This window comes from Paroedura picta, chromosome 5 (assembly GCF_049243985.1).
Source record: "Paroedura picta isolate Pp20150507F chromosome 5, Ppicta_v3.0, whole genome shotgun sequence".
NCBI lineage: Eukaryota > Metazoa > Chordata > Lepidosauria > Squamata > Gekkonidae > Paroedura > Paroedura picta.
Window position 1 is genome coordinate 11,769,496 of NC_135373.1, and position 12,365 is coordinate 11,781,860.

The 12,365-nt window shown below is 46.0% G+C and overlaps 2 protein-coding genes across 13 annotated transcripts in view; one reads left to right on the forward strand and one right to left on the reverse strand.

Annotated features, from left to right (window-relative positions):
• Positions 1-12,294, forward strand: part of ZNF541 (zinc finger protein 541) — a 126,077-nt gene extending 113,783 nt beyond the window's left edge. For 7 of the 12 annotated variants that reach the window (XM_077336507.1, XM_077336508.1, XM_077336502.1 and 4 more), the window contains 4 exons: positions 6,827-6,915; positions 7,054-7,188; positions 10,636-10,817; positions 11,137-12,292. In XM_077336507.1, coding sequence (XP_077192622.1) covers positions 6,827-6,915; positions 7,054-7,188; positions 10,636-10,817; positions 11,137-11,287 — 557 coding nt within the window. In that variant the 3' untranslated portion in view covers positions 11,288-12,292. Of the gene's footprint in view, positions 1-6,826; positions 6,916-7,053; positions 7,189-10,635; positions 10,818-11,136 lie in introns of those variants that run through there. The other 5 variants (XM_077336501.1, XM_077336509.1, XR_013230898.1 and 2 more) reach the window with 5 other exon arrangements.
• LOC143837069 (E3 SUMO-protein ligase ZBED1-like) overlaps positions 1-12,365 on the reverse strand; it is a 42,612-nt gene that overhangs the window by 3,158 nt on the left and 27,089 nt on the right. The window lies entirely within an intron of this gene.

The window sequence follows — 12,365 nt, forward strand, 5'->3', positions numbered from 1 at the left end:
TCTCTAGTTCCAGGGGTTTCTCTGTACTTTAGTGCTGGGATCAATAAAAACCTGAAATGAACTCACTGTCCATGTCTCTGAACCCACAGATTTAACACTTCCTTCAAACTGCATACGTTTCAGGGCTCATCTATACAGAGGATTATGTGTAGAAATGAAGCAAAAACAGAACCTTGAAGCCCCTAAAGGCAAACAGAATTTTATTCTAGCAAAATTTTTTGTCAACTAGAGTCTACTTCATTACAGAGATAAGGGTTGACTCCTTGTTTGGCAGAAATGTGGTAATGAAGCAGAAAAGCTAAACAACTGGGTCAGAGGTAGGATTTGCTAGCCAATCAAACAGGATTGGGTGGGGGGGGGGAGATCCAGATCCAGGTTGGGAAGCTTCTGGCGATTTCAGATTAGAGTCTAGGGAGGACAGGGACCCTAGTGGGATATAGTTCTGGGGACAAAACGCAAAGGAAAAAAGCCCACAGGAAAATCGCACACAGAATCCGACTGTCATAAATGTGCACGTGAAAAATGGCCACATGGAACATTTTTCGTGTGCAAATTTATGACAGTTTTTTTTCCTGTGCACAATCAATCAATCAAACTTTATTACAGTCGTTCAGACCGTTATATGAAGTCATTACATAAGAGACCAAGAGAATACGTTTTCATGTGCACAAATTTCCTGTGGGCTTTTTCATGTGCACTTTTTTTTCTGGTAAACCAATACCATTTATAGAGTCTGTAAAGCATCCATTTCTCCAGGGGAACTGTTTTCTATAGTCCAGAGATGGGCTGAGGGACCGTCTACCTTCTTATGCCCCCCACAGGGCTCTTCACTCTGCAGGAGCTAATCTATTGGAGATCCCTGGCCCAAGGGAAGCTCGCCTGGCCTTGACCCAGGCAAGGGCCTTTTCAGTCCTAGCCCCAATCTGGTGGAATGAGCTCCTGGGAGAGCTGAGGGCCCTGATGGATCTGTTACAGTTCTGTAAAATGCAGCTCTTCTGCCAGGGTGGGGAAGATCAAGGGTCCCTGCCCAGGCTGGACCAGGTCATCGGGCTACTCCTCAGTACCCCTGAGGCAGGATCTTGTTGTATGGGAGAAGGGAGGGAGGGTTTTTAGCCACCAGGCATGCTGGAGTTTTATGGACTGATTTTTTGGAGGTTTTATTGGGGATCTTTATTACCTGCTTGTAGGAGTGGCAGGTTAAAAATCAAATAATGAATAAATAATTCTGAGGGATCCCCAAGTCCCAGCTGGAGGCTGACATTCCTAGGCAGAGGTCCAGGAAATGAAGCATATGAGGCAATTATATTAAAATTCGGATGTGACCAAGGGGCATATGACATAAAGGAAGGACATTTAAGGCAGGCGTGCCTGCCACACACTAGCAATATGTAACGGTGTAGTTTCTATTCCCCTGTTACTTCAGATAACGATGCACACCTAAGTGAGAAATAAATGCCCCAAACCATGAAAAGTCTCCCAGGCATCGCTACTTTGAAACGTAGCGACACTCCAGTGGGAAAAAGCATGCCGATTGTAATGACAACGCATGTGTGGTTTTGCCTTTCTGGGCTGTGAAGTTGCTGTGTTCAGTTCACATCAGGTCAATGCATTCTTTTTAAAAAGCAGCTGGTTTTATTAGCTTTGGTGGCTGCGTGTCCCAGAGTTCACATTTACTGGAAAGTCTGTGAAGGATATCCCAAGTTTAAGAACTACCAAAAAGATACAGTAACCTTTTTCTTCTGCTTGGTAAATACAAAAGGGAAAATGAGCAAAGCAATTTGGAATTTATTGTAAATGTGTTTTCATGTAGCAAAATTAAGTACAGTCGCTCTTTGGGGGAACCATCTCCAAAGCTTTTACAAACTCCTTGTTAAAATGTGGGTAACATCTGCAATTCGAAAGCTAGCTGGGGAGAACCATCAAACCAGATAAATTTACAGGAAGTGGAGTTTTATTTATCCTTTGCTGGAATGATTTATATTGTGTTTACTCATTTATGTGATACGGTTTCTTTGTGATGCAGCAATCTGTAATATTAATCTTTGTACTAAATGTTAAAACACATTTAAAAGGGTGCTATATGGAGGATGGAGCAGAATTGTTCTCTCTTGCCCCAGAGGGACAGACCAGAACGAATGGGATGGAATTAATTCAAAAGAAATTCCATCTAAACATCCGAAAGAAGGTCCTGACAGTGAGAACGGTTCCTCAGTGGAACAGGCTTCCTCGGGAGGTGGTGGGTTCTCCATCTTTGGAAATTTTTAAACAGAGGCTAGATAGCCATCTGACAGAGAGGCTGTTTCTGTGAAGGCAAAAGGGTGGCAGGTTACAGTAGATGAGCAATTGGGATGTGAGTGTCCTGCATAGTGCACGGGGTTGGACTAGATGACCCATGAGGCCCCTTCCAACTCTTGTTATTCTATGATTCTATGATATTTTTAATTAAGCAAGTACTGAAGTTTTTTTGTCTGAGCACATTGACAAAGTCATAACAAATTCAGTTTCACAACTGAAGAAAGCCAAGTAAAGGGCAGTAAAGATGGTAATCTTGTAAACTGAGAGCCAGCATGGTATAGTAGTTAAGAGCAGCAGATTCTCATCTGGAGACCTGAGTTTGATTCCACACTCTTCCCCATGAAACCTGCTGGATGACCTTGAGTCCCAGTTCTCTCAGAGCATTCTGAGCCCCACCTACCTTACAATGTGCCTGTTCCTGTGAGAGACGTGTGAGAAACTTAGATTTCCTCATAGAATGAAAGTTTTCTTTATTTAAGAAAAATGAAAGCATATACAACGAAGGCATAGCCTGGATCTAGTGTCAGCCATGGAGACACTGGGGTTCTCGCAGTTTGCTGCTGGTCCCACCCATCAAGCTGGTCACACCCTCGATTTGATGTTTGGTGCAGGTGTAGCGGTAGATCTGGTGGCGAATAACATCATTCCATGGTCAGACAACTATGCCCTTAAGGCTTGACTGAGGATTCCACCCCCTTCTTGTTTGGGTGATGGACGTATTTTAGTCCGCCCGCAGAGACTCATGGAATCCAAGAGATTCCTGAATGCTCTGCGGGACCTGATACCCTCCGGCACCTCGTTGACGGCCTTGGTGGAGGACTGGCAGTCCCGCCTTATGGCCGTCATTGACAAGATTGCTCCTAGGCGCCCTCTCCGCCTTCACCTCAAACAGGCTCCATGGTACTCCCAGGAGCTTTGTGAGAGGAAGAAGGAAGTGAGACGGCTTCAGCGATTGTGGAGGAAGACTAACGACGAAGCTACAAGGACATCTTATCGCACGCTTATGAAGGCGTATGAGAATGCAGTGAAAGCGGCGAAACGAGACTTTTACGCCACAGAAATCACGTCCGCAAGCTCTCGCCCAGCACAATTATTTAAGGTAATCAGATCACTTACCGCCCTCGAGGAAGCGCGACAAACGATAAGGGAATTGGATTTGAGCTGTGTGGCATTATCAAGCTATTTTGTGGAGAGAGTCCTGTCGCTCCGCCGTGACCTACCTGCTATGATTGATAGTTAGTGAACTGGAAGCTCCGTGGCCATCAAGGGGGTTAGTGTTTGATGGCTTCAGGCGGCTCTCTGTAACCGAAGTGGACAAGTTACTGGGTTCAGTGAGGGCGACCACTTGCCCTGGATCCCTGTCCATCCTGGTTGCTCAAATAGGGCAACCAGCGGATAGGAGGCCCCTTGAGGGAGATTGTCAACCTCTCCTTAACATCTGGAGAGTTTACCAAGGGGCTCAAGGAAGCAGTGGTACTCCCTTTACTGAAAAGGCCATCATTGGACACGTGGAATCCCACCAGTTACCGCCCAGTTTTGCACTTGGCGTTCCTGGGTAAGGTGATAGAGCGGGCCGCAGCGAACCAACTCCTAGGTTTCTTGGATGAAACTTATATTTGATGTGGTTGACTACGAGTTATTGGTACACCGCCTCGCCGGAACTGGAATAAGGGGGACTGTGCTTCAATGGCTGGTCTCGTTTCTCCAGAACCGGACCCAGAGGGTTGCGTTAGGGAAAAATATGTCGAGCCCTTGCGAACTCCCATGTGGGGTTCCGCAGGGGGCAATACTCTCCCCCACACTTTTTAACATCTATATGTGCCCTCTAGCCCAGCTAGTCCGGGGCTATGGGCTGGGATGCCACCAATATGCGGATGACACCCAGCTCTACTTCCTAATGGACAGCCGTCCGGACTCCACCCCACATACATTTGCCAGCTGTTTGGAAGCAGTGGCTGGATGGCTCAGGCAGAGTTGCCTGAAACTCAACCCCTCCAAGACGGAGGTCCTGTGGCTGGGCAGAAGAGGGCAGGACCGGGAAGCACACCTCCCATGCCTGGACGGGGTGCAATTAACACCTGCACCAGTTGCCAGGAATTTGGGGGTGACATTTGATGCCTCCCTCTCTATGGAGGCTCAGGTCACCAATTTAGCTCGGACGGCGTTTTTCCATCGCCAAGCCCGGCTACTAGCGCCCTACCTGTCCCCGGAACACCTGGCCACAGTGATCCATGCAATGGTCACTTCCAGATTAGACTTCTGTAACTCGTTCTACGCGGGCCTTCCCTTGTCTTAGACTCGGAAGTTACAGCTGGTCTAAAATGCAGCTGCCAGGGTCCTCACTAGAACACCTTTGAGGGCCTACATTCAGCCGGTTCTTTGTCATCTGCACTGGTTACCAGTCTGTTTCCAAATCAGATTCAAGGTATTGGTATTAAGGCTATACACGGCCTGGGTCCCATCTACCTGCGGGACCACTTGGTTGCTTATGCCCCCCGCAGAGCACTCCGCTCTGCGGGTATGAATTTACTGGTTGTTGACCCGGGCCAGGGCCTTTTCAGTCCTGGCCCCAACCTGGTGGAATGAGCTCCCTGAAGAGCTAAGGGTCCTGCGGGATCTACCAGCTTTCCACAGGACCTGCAAGACGGGGCTCTTCCGCCAGGCATATGGTTGAGGCCAGGGCAGCTCTCCCACTAATCCATCAGAGGATCCCCTCCAATATTGAGATCTCTAACATCGAGATCATTGTTAGATCTATTGCAATGGCGCCACCCTTTTTCTGAATATTATTCTCCCCACCAGGCTGAACTTGGGGGAAGTCGGGTAAATATTATTAGAATTGTGACCACCGCCGCTTATATGTTATATGTGACATGTTGTTTGACGTAAATTGGGGGTTTTATGGAGATTTTATTGTGTTTTAACTGTTAATGTTGTAAATCGCCCTGAGACCTCTTTGGAGAAGGGCAGTCTAAAAATTAAATAATAATAATAATGATAATGATAATGATAATGATAATGATAATAATAATAGTCAGGACTGAGGTACAAAGCATAGCACAGGCAGTATAGGAGTTCTACCCCCCTCCCCAACGAAGACACAGTTCAAAGGAGTCAAAACATAGTGATAACCATTTGGCCATCTGGAACAACAGGCCAGGGAGGCATAAAACATAGTGGCAGGAAATTACCTTGGCGTGTCAAGCCAAAGCATCTATGTTACATCAAGGCAAGACAGGTCAAAGCAACACCTTAACAAGCAACAGAATCTAATCACTGAAACAGAATAAAATCATGGCAGAAGACCTGAGGATTCTGACATTAGAAGAAGAAAAAGAGTTGGTTCTTATATGCCGCTGTCATGCCCCCACTGACACCTCCCGTCTCCGAGGGGTTGCCACAGCAACCAAAGCCAACTTCCGAGCCAACTGCAGTAAATCAACCAACTCTGCTGTCAGAGCAGAGAGATGCCTCTGAACATGCAGAGGAGAACAGCAGAGATGAGCTGGTCTGTTTCAGAGATGCAGTTCCCGTACAGTCATAAGTGCACTCCAGTCCGGATAGCTCCCCGGAAAGACTAAGAGGGCAGAGGAGATCAGTTGTCATAGAATGCCGGAGGAGCCAAATATTGCAGGCACAGTTGTCTAAGTAGATGAGATCCAGCTGGGATGGCTCCTGGGGAGGATGAGTGAATCTTCCCCCAAGTGCAGCCAATTAGTTAGGTTGCTTTTAGGCAGGCAGCAGCAGTACCTTGGTGTGGACGCAATCTGTGCAGAAACCCTCCTGTCCAGCTTGGATTCCTTTGCTCTGCAAACTCATGCATGATTCCCTATTGGATTCCCTGACCTTGGCATATGGCTCTCAACTTTGCTTCCGGTAACTGGACTGGCTTTGACGAATACCCTGCTTACCTGGATCCTGACCTTGGCTATCCCTCGACTACTCTTTGCCTCGCCCTGACCCTGCTTTGGTAGGTGTAATGACCTGGACTGGACACTGACCTTGCTCTTGTGTGGCGACTCAGGCTTAGCTCCGCAGCCAAGGCACCTCCCGTCCAGCTGCTACTGGGTGCGGCTGGAGAGCCACTTTTCCCTACCCAAAGGAGTCTCAAAGCGGCTTACGATCGCCTTCCCTTTGCTCTCCCCACAACAGACACTCTGTGAGGTAGGTGAGGCTGAGAGAGCCCTGATATTCATGCTCGGTCAGAACAGCTCTATCAGTGCTGTGGTGAGCCCAAGGCCACCAGCTGGTTGCATGTGTGGGAGCGTGGAACCACTGCACCAAGCTAGGAAGGGAAGATGAATGTAAGCTACTTAGAGACCCCTTAGGATAGAGAGTATAAAAGCCTGACTGGGCAGTATTATTATTATTATTATTATTATTATTATTATTATTATTATTATTATTATTATTATTATTATTATTAAGATTTATTTCCTGCTGTTGTCAGTCAAGCCGTCTCACAGCGGGCTACATAATCCATTGAACAGATTGCTTTTTCTGATAATTTATTATTCTGTTGCAACTCCAGGTTCACACTTGTGGACTCCTGCTGAGAAACAGTTGTTTAGGAAGGCCTTCAGCATGCACAAGAAAGACTTTTACCAGATACAGAAAAAGGTAAGACCTTCGCAGTGCAGTGCTGTGGAATGGCATCCTTGATTCGTCGTATTTCACAAGATGGATTATTTGCTACCCCTTGTGTATTCACTTGGACTTTTTCCCTTTTCTTTCCCCTTTTCCTTCCTGCTCTAATAGATACAAACTAAGACGGTTTCCCAGTGCATTGAATACTACTATAACTGGAAAAAAATATTAAAATTTGACTGCGGGCGATCACAAGTGCTAGAAAAGAGGCCCAGGAGAGAACAGGATGAGATAGAGGAAGAAAAGGTAGAGAAAGATTCGCTTTTTGGAGGGGCGTATGTTCTGGCATATGTTCAAGTATACAGATGTAAAGTCTGCCCTCCCACTTTTCCATCCTATTCTCGCAACCCACTCTCAGCTTTACAGAAGATGGGGCCCAGGCAGCAAGTTTAGGGAAGAAACACTGTGTGTGTCTATTGAGATACACCCTGTCTGCACAACTCATTCTGTGATGAATTTGCCTTCTTAGTTCTCACAAAGCCTTTTTTTCTTGTGTTCTTCTAGATCCCCCCATTTATGTGGTTAATGTTAGATGCATTACTTTATCTAACAGTGCCCACTACAATGTTTGACATTCTCTATTATTTGTGGAGTACTCTGGGTTCTTGGAGGTAGTCGGCTCTTTGGTACAGCAGTTTTTGAATGTGGACAGTAGCTCCGATCTGCACACTGAACTGTCCCCTGCCCCCATCCTAAGGACTATCCTAGAATCATAGAATCATAGAGTTGGAAGGGGCCACACAGGCCATCTAGTCCAACCCCCTGCTCAATGCAGAATCAGCCCAAAGCATCCTAAAGCATCCAAGAAAAGTGTGTATCCAACCTTTGCTTGAAGACTGCTAGTGAGGGGGAGCTCACCACCTCCTTAGGCAGCCTATTCCACTGTTGAACTACTCTGACTGTGAACATTTCTTTTCCTGATACCTAGCCTATATCGTTGTACTTGTAGTTTAAACCCATTACTGCGCGTCCTTTCCTCTGCAGCCAACGGAATCACCATCCTGCCCTCCTCTAAGTGACAACCTTTCAAATACTTAGAGGGCTATCATATCCCCTCTCAACCACCTTTTCTCCAGGCTGAACCTATCGTCATAGGGCTTGGTCCCTTGGCCCCAGATCATCCTCGTCATTCTCCTCTGTACCCTTTCAATTTTATCCACATTCTTCTTGAAGTGAGGCCTCCAGAACTGCACACAGTACTCCAGGTGCAGTCTGACCAGTGCCGTATACAATGGGACTATGACATCTTGTGATTTTGATGTGATGCCCCTGTTGATACAGCCCAAAATGGCATTTGCCTTTCTTACCACTGCATCACACTGCATGCTCATGTTTAGTTTACAATCCACAAGTACCCCAAGGTCTCGTTCACACACAGTGTTACCTAGAAGCATATCCCCCATCCAGTAGGCATGCTTTTCATTTTTCTGACCCAGATGTAGAACTTTACACTTATCATTATTAAATTGCATCTTGTTCTCATTTGTGTTCCCATTGTGTTCAGATCTCGAACTCTGTCTCTACCTTCTGGAGTATTTGCCAGTCCTCCCTATTTGGTGTCATCTACAAACTTAATCCCCCTTCAAGGATCGCTGCCTTGTTGGGGCAAGGGGGCTTGCGTAGCTCAGTGAAGCTATGAGCTATGCCGTGCAGGGCCACCCAAGACGGACAGGTCATAGCTGAGAGCTCTGACAAAAGGTGATCCACTGGAGAAGGAAATGGCAAACCACTCCAGTATCTTTGCCATGAAAACTCTATGGACAGTTCCAAAAGGCAAAACGATATGACGCCGGAAGATGAGCCCCTCAGGTCGGAAGGTGTCCAATATGCTACTGGGGATGAGCCTATATGGAGGTCAAGAAGCAACAGTGAGAACCGGTCATGGAATCACGGATTGGTACAAAATTGAGAAAGGAGTTCGGCAAGGCTGTATACTGTCGCCTTGCCTGTTTAACTTGTATGCGGAGCACATCATGAGAAAGGCGGGATTAGAGGAGTCACAAATTGGGATCAAGATTGCAGGGAGAAATATCAACAACCTCAGATATGCAGATGATACCACTCTAATGGCAGAAAGTTAAGAGGAACTAAAGAGCCTGTTGATGCGGGTGAAGGAGGAGAGTGCAAAAGTTGGCTTGAAACTCAACATCAAGAAAACAAAGATCATGGCAGCCGGCCCTTTCAATTCCTGGCAAATAGATGGGGAAGAAATGGTGATAGTGACAGATTTTATTTTCCTCGGCTCCAAGATCACTGCAGATGGGGACTGCAGCAAAGAAATTAAAAGACGCTTGCTCCTAGGGAGGAAAGCTATGGCAAATCTAGACAGCATCCTAAAAAGCAGAGACATCACCCTGCCAACAAAAATGCGTTTAGTCAAGGCTATGGTCTTCCCAGTTGCAATGTATGGCTGCGAAAGTTGGACCATAAGGAAGGCCGAGCGTCAAAGAATTGAGGCTTTTGAACTCTGGTGCTGGAGAAGACTCTTGCGAGTCCCTTGGACTGCAAGGCGAACAAACCGGTCAGTCCTAGAGGAGATCAGCCCTGACTGCTCTTTAGAAGGCCAGATCCTGAAGATGAAACCCAAATACTTTGGCCACCTCATGAGAAGGAAGGACTCCCTGGAGAAGAGCCTAATGCTGGGAGTGATCGAGGGCAAAAGAAGAAGGGGATGACAGAGAATGAGGTGGATGGATGGAGTCACTGAAGCAGTAGGTGCAAACTTAAAAGGACTCCAGGGAATGGTAGAGTACAGGAAGGCCTGGAGGATCATTGTCCATGGGGTTGCGATGGGTCGGACACGACTTCGCACATAACAACAACAACAAACTTAATGCACTCCGGGGAATGGTAGAGGACAGGAAGGCCTTGAGGATCATTGTCCATGGGGACACGACTTCGCACCTAACAACAACACAAACTTAATGAGCATTCCCTCCACCCCCTCATCTAGATCATTAATAAATATGTTAAAAAGTATCGGACCTAGCACCGAGCCCTGAGGTACCCCGCTACTCACCTCCCTCCAGTCTGATGAAACACCATTGACAACAACTCTTTGAATGCAGTTCTCTAACCAATTTCCTATCCACCTAACTATCTGAAAATCCAGATTGCAGTCCTTCAATTTATCCATCAGAACATCTTGAGGAACCTTATCAAAAGCTTTACTAAAATCCAAGTAAACGACATCAACCAAATTTCCACAATCCAGCAAACCTGTTACTTGGTCAAAGAAGGAAACCAGGTTTGTCTGGCAGGACCTGTTGGAGACAAATCCATGCTGACTTCCCTGAGTCACCAAATTGTCCTCCAGATGTTTGCAGATCGCTCCGTTTAATATCAGCTCCATTATCTTCCCCACAACAGAGGTCAGACTCACTGGTCTGTAGTTTTTGTCCTGTTCATTTCAGGTCCATTCTGCAGCCTTTTGAAGAGGTGACTGGTACTGTGTGCACAGCATTGAGAACATGTAGTGTAACACATATGCGACCAAGTTCACAGCAAGCACCATCAATCCTGGATTACCTCGTTGACTATACTGGGCCGCTTTGTTTTTGTTGAGTTTGTTTTTAATTTCTGTTTTGCTACTGGGACTCCCAGATAAACCTTAGAATGCATTTTCATCACTGCTAAAACATAAAAAAGTGATTTTAATAATATTTTAACATAACCCTGTTTCCTGCGTTGCAGACTGTGTGCAGCCCAAAGAAAAGACACTGCCACCTGCCTAAACAGGAGAGCAAACTGAAGCCAAGGACTTACAGAAAAGCCGCACAGAGCACCTTCAGTCCAACCAGCAGCCTGAAGGAAACCTCTGACAGGCCCAAGAGCACAGGCAGTCAGGGGGTGTTCCCGTGTAAAGAATGCACAAGGTATTTCTCCTGCATTATTACTGTAGGCCTGCTGTGTCCTGACTGAACAAATACTCTATTTTGCTTTTCCTCTCAGTGAATCTCACTTTGACAATCTAAGAGATTCTGCTATCAATTGTGAACTGTATGTCTCCATATGAGCTGTAAAAACCTAAACATTAAGAAACTTTGGGGAGAAAGAGGGATCCCACCATCATATCGCATTCTTGAACTGGCATATCGTGTGTGTGGAGGGCTCACATTCCTGTAGCGTCTCACTAAGTGCACTGGGTAGGGGGGGAAACAACAATGATGCCCTTTGTCTTTCATCTGTATCTAGAGTGTTTGACAAGATTAAAAGCCGGAATGCTCACATGAAGCGCCATCGCCTGCAAGAGCAGATGGATCCCATTATAAAGATCAAGTGGCACCTGAAGAATGAGCCCAAGAAGGAAGAAAGAAATTTGGATGTTGACTTTCTCCAGTGGTAACTGGGAAGAGGAAGCTTTGGGGTAAGAACAGGGATAAACTGGTCTGCAACAGGGAAATGAGTCAGGGCATTTGTCAACACTTTATGTATTTTTAAACTCTCAGCATGTGTTCCTTCACTAAGCTCTAAGCAAGGTTGAAAATGAATGTGTATATCACAGATGTTCTGCGTGCAAGTTTAGACTATTGGTAATGGGGAGGGGGATACTTTGTCAGGATTGAAGGTTACAAAGAGAACCTTCCACTGTATCCATTTAAGGCTTTTTAAGGGCCAAGTTAGATGGCATGCAGGGTTGCTGCTGAAACTGGCATCCATGTGAATTCTCCGGTTTCCCTAGTAACACTGGGTGATAATAAGCCGGGTGATATTAATGACACAGTGTCATCATGCCCTGAGCGAAGGACAGCGAGGAAGTCAAGTTGCAGAACTGTGAGATAGAAAGGGGCTTGCCTCCATGTGCTGTTTGTAAAGTCTACCTTCACCCTGAGAAGATTTAACATGTAGTGTTAGGATGTTTCCAGGCCTTTAATTCAGCACTCATTGCTACAGTCAGGCCTGCCTAAAATAAAACGTTTTGGCTTTCAGTACTTCATGCTTAGTTTTCCACATAGCCAAAGGAGGTTGGGTGAGTTAATCAAGTCTGCATCAAATTTCAATTATGCTCAGCTGGTAAGAACTGTGAAATGGCTCGTACTCAGTCACAAAACAGAAAGCCTTTTTGCTGCTTCTAAAATATTATAATTAAATACCTCTCCTGTCCCCCCCCCCATCCCTTAACTATCGTTTCCAGGGTTCTAGTATGGTTTCTTTGTTTTGTTTTGAGGACAGACGGAGTATGCCAATCAATGAGAAATCACCATTGTGTCTTTGTGTGTGTGATTTGATGTTTGTGCAACTGCTTTTTTAAAAAAAAAACAAAATTCACTCTGTACGTCTGCAGCGATCTGCATTATTGGCGATTGTGTACGTGCTCACCGTGTTGCTTATTAAATTGGGTTCCTCTGCCGAAGTTTTGACATCTTTCTGTCATCTCTTGAAGAGTTGTTATTCCAAAGAGAAGCAAACGGGCCACACATAAA